Below are 8,624 nucleotides of genomic sequence, written 5' to 3'. Positions count from 1 at the left end.
TTAGGACCTTTTTAAAAAAATATTGAGTCACAATGAAGTGGAAGTCCTGCTAGTGCTAATTTAAATGTAATTGTTCGGTTAAGCAACTTTTCATTCAGATTAAAAATGATTCTTAATGTACACAGTAGGAATAAGACGGCGGCTAACTTTCTGACTTCAAACACGTGTGACGTAACAATCCTTTAACCGGAGTCACGGGGCGGGACCCGTCGCTAACGTCGGTTTCCGAAGTCGACCCAAGAAGACGACGACAAAACGTGTGAAAGGTTTGCATTTATTTGTCACATTTTGAACACAGCATCTAGACGTTGACAATAAAACATGGAGGATGTGTGCGTGCGCGACTGCGGAAGTCACTGTAGGCCGAGAACGCGTGTTAGCATGCGGGCTATTAGCCGCGCCAAACAACAACAACAACGACGGCACGCACGGCTCAAAGACGTCAAAAAGAGCACAAGAAACTGACAATAGAAGCCTCACTTGCAAGAGAAACTGAATTTTTCTTCTCATTTTTTCTCATTTTTTTCTCATTTTTTCTCATTTGTTCACATTTTTGATGTTTTACAGTGAAAAAAAACCAGCATGCTAACTTCGTTAGCATCCAACGCTGAGCACTTTGCTGCGGCTCAGGGTAAAAAAAAAAAAAAAATCTTATTAAAAGTGCTGTTTGGTGCAAAATGTAAGAAACATTTCATACAAAATTCATACATTTAGGACCTTTTTTAAAAAATATTGAGTCACAATGAAGTGTCCGCGATGTGGTGCTAATTGAAATGTAATTGTTCGGTTAAGCAACTTTTCATTCAGATTAAAAATGATTGTAAATGGACACAGTAGGAATAAAGTGGCGGCTAACTTTCTGACTTCAAACACGTGTGACGTAACAATCCTTGAACCGGAGTCACGGGGCGGGACGAACAGTTTGTACAAGGAGCAGAAAAGGCCGCTGTCGTCATGGCAACCTGCCGGCGTGACGACGAGTACGAAGCATTTCTGGAGAGGAAAAAAAAAACGGATCGACGACGACGAAATGTATCCACTGTAGGTCGGTCGGCCGTCTAGACGACGCCGGGGATCCCGAAGTCCGTCGTGTCCGCCGACGACGAGGCGGCGTCCCCCGAGTCCAAAGACCAGGAAAAGCTAGGGGAACAAACACGCTAGCTGGCGTGCCGACAAAACGTGCGCCAGCGTTCAAAGTCGTACTCACCCGTGAGCGAGGACCACTCGGTGGGCGCCGGCCGCCGTGACGTCGACGCCCGCCGCGGCGGCGGAAGGCGACGGCAAGCGGGGCGGAGCTCGGTGGTCCAGGTAGCAGTCCGAGGGCGGCGAGGGGGGCGACGCCTGGGCGCTGCCACCGGACGTGTTGGCGTCTAACATCTCTAAGAGGAGGTCGTAGACCAGGACCACGTTCTTCCGCTTCATGCTGGACAGGTGGTCCATCCCCTTGTTGCTATGGAGACCACCACAATGCCATCACCCAGCTTGCTAAGGTACCGTAAGGAACATTGAGCTTACATGTGAATTGAAGTGAATTGTATTTATATAGCACTTTTCTCTAGTGATTCAAAAGCGCTTTATATAGTGCAGGGGTCGGCAACCTTTACCACTCAAAGAGCCATTTTGGCAGGTTTCACAAATTAAAGAAAATAATGGGAGCCACAAAATTTTTTTTGAAATACGCACTATAATGTGGATATTTGATGTTAGTGCGGCCCGCGAGTTTTGAATGAATGGCGCTGGATAGCGTCCGGGAGACTACCGGATATCAGGGCGTGATGGCACTGCTTTTGGCGCCCTCTTCAGTCTGCCCAAACAGTGTACCTGCTCGACCACATGTAGAATGCAGTTTCGGCTTGCTCACGTAAGTGACAGCAAGGCGTACTAGCTCAGCAGCCACACAGCTTACACTGACGGTACCAATACCCAGAATCCCATGCAACCCTAACTCTTCCGCGCAACCAACGCACGGAGAGGGGGGGGGGGGGGGGATGATGTGTGGGGGGGATTTGGTGGTAGCGGGGGGTGTATAATGTAGACCGGAAGAGTTAGGGCTGCATGGGATTCTGGGTATTGGTTGTGTTGTGTTTATGTTGTGTTACGGTGGGATGTTCTCCAGAAATGTGTTTTTCATTCTTTTTTGGTGTGGGTTCACAGTGTGGCGCATATTTGTAACGTAACAATGTTAAAGTTGTTTGATACGGCTACCGTCAGTGTAAGCTGTGTGGCTGATGAGTAAGTATGCTTTGCTGTCTCCTGTGTGTGCAAGTGATAACAACATACAACATGTGGCTGGCCTGGCACGCTGTATGTAAATGCTATAGAGGACAATTATTGCAGTGCAATTAGGACACTCCCTTTATTTAGTAATTAGAGTGTAAATAGGATTATATTTTCCCTGGGAGTAATCTATGAGAGGCACTGAGATCCACAAGTCTCCTGGGAAAATCGGAGGGGTCAGCAAGTATGTAGCTGAGCCGCATCAGAGTGGTCAAAGAGCCGCATGCGGCTCCGGAGCCGCGGGTTGCCGACCCCTGATATAGTGAAACCCAATATCTAACCAGTGTGGGTGGCACTGGGTAACGTGTCTTGCCCAAGGACACAACGGCAGTGACTAGGATGGCAGAAGCGGGGATGGAACCATACCTTGTATGTGAAAGTACAATGTTTTCTAGACTATAGAGCAGTGGTCCCCAACCACCGGGCCGCGGACCGGTAACGGGCCGCACAAGAAATTTAATTTAAAAAAAAAAAAAAAAAAAAATTTTTTTTTTTTTTTTTTTTTTTTAAATTAAATCAACATGAAAAACACAATATATACATTATACATCAATATAGATCAATACAGTATGCAGGGATACAGTCCATAAGCACACATGGTTGTATTTCTTTATGAAAAAAAAAAAAAAAAAAAAAAAAATTCCCAAGCGTTGACCGGGCCCCAGCTACAAAAAGGTTGGGGACCACTGCTATAGAGCACACAGGGATATAAGCCACACCCGCTAAATTTTGGAAGAAATACATATTTTCCATATATAAGCCGCATCGGACTATAAGCCGCAGATACAGTCGCGGTCAAAAGTTGACATACACGTGTAAAGAACATCATGTCATGGCTGTCTTGAGTTTCCAATCATTTCTACAACTCTTTTTTTTTTTTTGTGATAGAGTGATTGGAGCACATACACTGCAAAATTTCAGTGTTCAAAAACAAGGAAAAAAAAAAATACAAAAATGAGGGGTATTTTACTTGAACTAAGCAAAATTATCTGCCAATAGAACAAGAAAATTTGGCCTGTCAAGACTTTCCAAAACAAGTAAAATGAGCTAACCTCAATGAACCCCAAAATACCTTAAAATAAGTATATTCTCACTAATAACAGAAGTCAACAGGTGTCGTCAATCATAATCACTCACATGCTTTTATTTATATTTTTTTATCTATGTTTCTGTTTTATCTAATGTTTATCTAGTGTGTGTCATGATTTCATTTCTATTTACATTTTTTATTATATATTCTAACTTTTTATTTATTTATTTTTTTTTATACTTTGTAGCACTTTGAGATTTTAACAAATGTGTGTTACAATGTAATTCATTATTATTACAGTGTTTCCCACACATTCATTTATTTGTGGCGGCCCGCCACGAAAGAATTACGTCCGCCACAAATTAAAAAAAAAAAATTTTTTTTAAATTAAAAATTTAAAAAAAAAAAAAAAAAAAAAAAAAAAAATTTTGTTGTTTTTGTCCTGTCCAGCTTCTCAGGCAAATCATATAGTTGATGTAGATGCCCGTATCGGCTGTTCAGATTTACTTTACAAAAGAGAAGTGTAGGATACTTCTCTTGTTGCCTTATTTGTATTTGACCACTACTGTTTTCTGTTTATTTGTTACTGACTGTGGCAGGACACCTCTGCCTCTGTTTCACTTTATGTTGCTGGTAAATAATATGGTTGTAGTAGTAGGCTAAAGTTAAATTATTTACTATGCACTAATTAAAGGGGCAGAGCTTTGAGACATTTTAGCTGTTATATTTTATAAGATATATTTTTTTGTAAGAACCACAATTAATACATATATTTCAGTGAATAACTTATTGTTCAAATCTGTATATAAATATGTACATAAAGTGTTGTAATTATATTGTAAAATGGATGGATGGATGGATGGACGTTTAAAACAAAACTGTTATTATTAATTAGTAAGTATACATTTTTTGAGCCTTTTTAGAGAAAATCAAATCATTGTAGTAAATTATGCAAATTACCCGATGATGTCATGGTGACCACGCCCATAGCCACGCCCCCACCGCCACAGGTATCTTGGCAGTTTATGGGAAACACTGCATTATTATTATATTATTACGAAGTTAAGAGGCCATGAAGCTAATTTGATTTGATTGTAACTTTTCTACATCACCAACATTGATAATGTATGTTGCTGTATGTATACTTTTGACCCAGCACATTTGGTCACATGTTCAGTAGACCCATAATAACTTCATAAAAGAACCAAACTTGATGAATGTTTTTTGTGACCAACAAGTATGTGCTCCAATCACTCTATCACAACAAAATAAGAGTTGTAGAAATGATTGGAAACTCAAGACAGCCATGACATTATGTTCTTTACACGTGTATGTCAACTTTTGACCACGACTGTACATGCGTTGTTAAATGAGTTATTTACACTGAAAAGTTTTTATAAATGTTTATTTATTACCTTAATTGTTTCCAAACGGTGTCTGTGACAAGGCAGTAAAACGGCCGATCAAACAAAACAGAAGTCGTCGTCATGGAGCTACTAGCTGCGCGAGCTAGCTCTCCAATCAGCTAAACAAGACATTTTGGTGAATTTTTTTTTTAAACAAACACTTCCCGCAAGTTCATGTTTGAGTGCTAAAGAACAGCCAGCAAAATATGCCAGCTGCTAGCATGAATGCTAGCCGGTAATATTAGCGCCGAGCTAAATTAATAATCACACTTTGGTGAAGAAGCAAGCTGGCATGCTTGTGGCTGGTTAGTTAGCTTAAACGCTGTTAGTTAGCTTAAACGCTGTTAGTTAGTTGAAACGCTGTTAGTTAGCTTAAACGTTGTGAGTTAGCTTAAACGCTGTAAGTTAGCTTAAACATTGTTAGTTCGCTTAAACGCTGTTAGTTAGCTTACACGTTGTTAGTTAGCTTAAACGCTGTAAGTTAGCTTAAACGCTGTTAGCTTAAACGCTGTTAGTTAGCTTAAATGCTGTCAGTTAGCTTAAAAGCTGTTAGTTAGCTTAAATGTTGTTAGTTAGCTTAAACGCTGTAAGTTAGCTTAAATGTTGTTAGTTCGCTTAAACGCTGTTAGTTAGCTTGAACGCTGTTAGTTAGCTTAAATGTTGTTAGTTAGCTTAAACGCTGTAAGTTAGCTTAAACGCTGTTAGCTTTAACGCTGTTAGTTAGCTTGAACGCTGTCAGTTAGTTTAAACGCTGTCAGTTAGCTTAAAAGCTGTTAGTTAGCTTAAACGTTGTTAGTTAGCTTGAACACTGTAAGTTAGCATAAATGTTGTTAGTTCGCTTAAACGCTGTTATTTAGCTTAAACGTTGTTAGTTAGCTTAAATGTTGTTAGTTAGCTAAAACGCTGTAAGTTAGCTTAAACGCTGTTAGCTTAAACGCTGTTAGTTAGCTTAAACGCTGTCCGTTAGCTTAAACGCTGTTAGCTTAAACGCTGTTAGTTTGCTTGAACGCTGTCAGTTAGCGTAAACGCTGTTAGTCAGCTTAAACGCTGTCAGTTATCTTAAACGCTGTCAGATAGCTTAAAGGCTGTCAGCTCGCTTAAACGCTGTCAGTTAGCTTAAACGCTGTTAGTTAGCTTAAAAGCTGTTAGTTAGCTTAAACGTTGTTAGTTAGCTTAAACGTTGTTAGTTAGCTTAAACGCTGTAAGTTAGCTTAAATGTTGTTAGTTCGCTTAAACGCTGTTAGTTAGCTTAAATGTTGTTAGTTAGCTTAAACGCTGTAAGTTAGCTTAAACGCTGTTAGCTTTAACGCTGTTAGTTAGCTTAAACGCTGTCAGTTAGTTTAAACGCTGTCAGTTGGCTTAAAAGCTGTTAGTTAGCTTAAACGTTGTTAGTTAGCTTAAACGCTGTAAGTTAGCTTAAATGTTGTTAGTTCGCTTAAACGCTGTTAGTTAGCTTAAACGCTGTTAGTTAGCTTACACGTTGTTAGTTAGCTTAAACGCTGTAAGTTAGCTTAAATGCTGTTAGCTTGAACGCTGTTAGTTAGCTTAAACGCTGTCAGTTAGCTTAAACGCTGTCAGTTAGCTTAAAAGCTGTTAGTTAGCTTAAACGCTGTAAGTTAGCTTAAACGCTGTAAGTTAGCTTAAATGTTGTTAGTTCGCTTAAATGCTGCTAGTTAGCTTGAATGCTGTTAGTTAGCTTAAGTGTTGTTAGTTAGCTTAAACGCTGTAAGTTAGCTTAAACGCTGTTAGCTTTAACGCTGTTAGTTAGCTTAAACGCTGTCAGTTAGTTTAAACGCTGTCAGTTAGCTTAAAAGCTGTTAGTTAGCTTAAACGTTGTTAGTTAGCTTAAACACTGTAAATTAGCATAAATGTTGTTAGTTCGCTTAAACGCTGTTAGTTAGCTTAAATGTTGTTAGTTAGCTAAAACGCTGTAAGTTAGCTTAAACGCTGTCAGTTAGCTTAAACGCTGTTAGTTAGCTTAAACGCTGTCAGTTAGCTTAAACGCTGTCAGTTAGCTTAAACGCTGTTAGCTTAAACGCTGTTAGTTTGCTTGAACGCTGTCAGTTAGCTTAAACGCTGTTAGCTTAAACGCTGTTAGTCAGCTTAAACGCTGTCAGTTAACTTAAAGGCTGTCAGCTCGCTTAAACGCTGCCAGTTAGCTTAAACGCTGTTAGTTAGCTTAAATGTTGTTAGTTAGCTTAAACGCTGTAAGTTAGCTTAAATGTTGTTAGTTCGCTTAAACACTGTTAGTTAGCTTGAACGCTGTTAGTTAGCTTAAATGTTGTTAGTTAGCTTAAACGCTGTAAGTTAGCTTAAACGCTGTTAGCTTTAACGCTGTTAGTTAGCTTGAACGCTGTCAGTTAGTTTAAACGCTGTCAGTTAGCTTAAAAGCTGTTAGTTAGCTTAAACGTTGTTAGTTAGCTTGAACACTGTAAGTTAGCATAAATGTTGTTAGTTCGCTTAAACGCTGTTATTTAGCTTAAACGTTGTTAGTTAGCTTAAATGTTGTTAGTTAGCTAAAACGCTGTAAGTTAGCTTAAACGCTGTTAGCTTAAACGCTGTTAGTTAGCTTAAACGCTGTCCGTTAGCTTAAACGCTGTTAGCTTAAACGCTGTTAGTTTGCTTGAACGCTATCAGTTAGCGTAAACGCTGTTAGTCAGCTTAAACGCTGTCAGTTATCTTAAACGCTGTCAGATAGCTTAAAGGCTGTCAGCTCGCTTAAACGCTGTCAGTTAGCTTAAACGCTGTTAGTTAGCTTAAAAGCTGTTAGTTAGCTTAAACGTTGTTAGTTAGCTTAAACGTTGTTAGTTAGCTTAAACGCTGCAAGTTAGCTTGAATGTTGTTAGTTCGCTTAAACGCTGTTAGTTAGCTTGAACGCTGTTAGTTAGCTTAAATGTTGTTAGTTAGCTTAAACGCTGTAAGTTAGCTTAAACGCTGTTAGCTTTAACGCTGTTAGTTAGCTTAAACGCTGTCAGTTAGTTTAAACGCTGTCAGTTGGCTTAAAAGCTGTTAGTTAGCTTAAACGCTGTAAGTTAGCTTAAATGTTGTTAGTTCGCTTAAACGCTGTTAGTTAGCTTAAACGCTGTTAGTTAGCTTACACGTTGTTAGTTAGCTTAAACGCTGTAAGTTAGCTTAAACGCTGTTAGCTTGAACGCTGTTAGTTAGCTTAAACGCTGTCAGTTAGCTTAAACGCTGTCAGTTAGCTTAAAAGCTGTTAGTTAGCTTAAACGTTGTTAGTTAGCTTAAACGCTGTAAGTTAGCTTAAATGTTGTTAGTTCGCTTAAATGCTGCTAGTTAGCTTGAATGCTGTTAGTTAGCTTAAGTGTTGTTAGTTAGCTTAAACGCTGTAAGTTAGCTTAAACGCTGTTAGCTTTAACGCTGTTAGTTAGCTTAAACGCTGTCAGTTAGCTTAAATGCTGTCAGTTAGCTTGAAAGCTGTTAGTTAGCTTAAGCGTTGTTAGTTAGCTTAAACACTGTAAGTTAGCTTAAATGTTGTTAGTTCGCTTAAACGCTGTTAGTTAGCTTAAATGTTGTAAGTTAGCTTAAACGCTGTTAGTTAGCTTAAACGCTGTTAGTTAGCTTAAACGCTGTCAGTTAGCTTAAACGCTGTCAGTTAGCTTAAACGCTGTTAGCTTAAACGCTGTTAGTTTGCTTGAACGCTGTCAGTTAGCGTAAACGCTGTTAGTTAGCTTAAACGCTGTTAGTTAGCTTAAACGCTGTTAGCTTAAACGCTGTTAGTTTGCTTGAACGCTGTCAGTTAGCGTAAACGCTGTTAGTCAGCTTAAACGCTGTCAGTTAGCTTAAAGGCTGTCAGCTCGCTTAAACGCTGCCAGTTAGCTTAAACGCTGTTAGTTAGCTTAAACGCTGTTAGTTAGCTTAAACGCTGTTAGTTAGCTTAAACGCTGTTAGTT

General features: G+C 39.4%; 1 protein-coding gene across 1 annotated transcript in view; it reads right to left on the bottom strand.

The window, feature by feature from the left end:
- Positions 1-899: 899 nt before the first annotated feature.
- The window catches only part of LOC133640787 (estrogen receptor beta-like), a 53,983-nt gene continuing 46,258 nt past the window's right edge, over positions 900-8,624 (bottom strand). The window contains exons 9-10 of the mRNA XM_062034433.1: positions 1,208-1,450; positions 900-1,140 (exon numbers count right to left, since the gene is read on the bottom strand). Of these exons, the coding sequence (XP_061890417.1) occupies positions 1,059-1,140; positions 1,208-1,450 (325 nt within the window). The 3' untranslated portion in view covers positions 900-1,058. The remainder of the gene's footprint in view (positions 1,141-1,207; positions 1,451-8,624) is intronic.

Source organism: Entelurus aequoreus, linkage group LG23 (assembly GCF_033978785.1).
Source record: "Entelurus aequoreus isolate RoL-2023_Sb linkage group LG23, RoL_Eaeq_v1.1, whole genome shotgun sequence".
In the NCBI taxonomy this organism is placed as follows: Eukaryota; Metazoa; Chordata; class Actinopteri; order Syngnathiformes; family Syngnathidae; genus Entelurus; species Entelurus aequoreus.
Note: the sequence above shows the minus strand (reverse complement) of the source record. Positions and strands in the feature narration are given on the sequence as shown.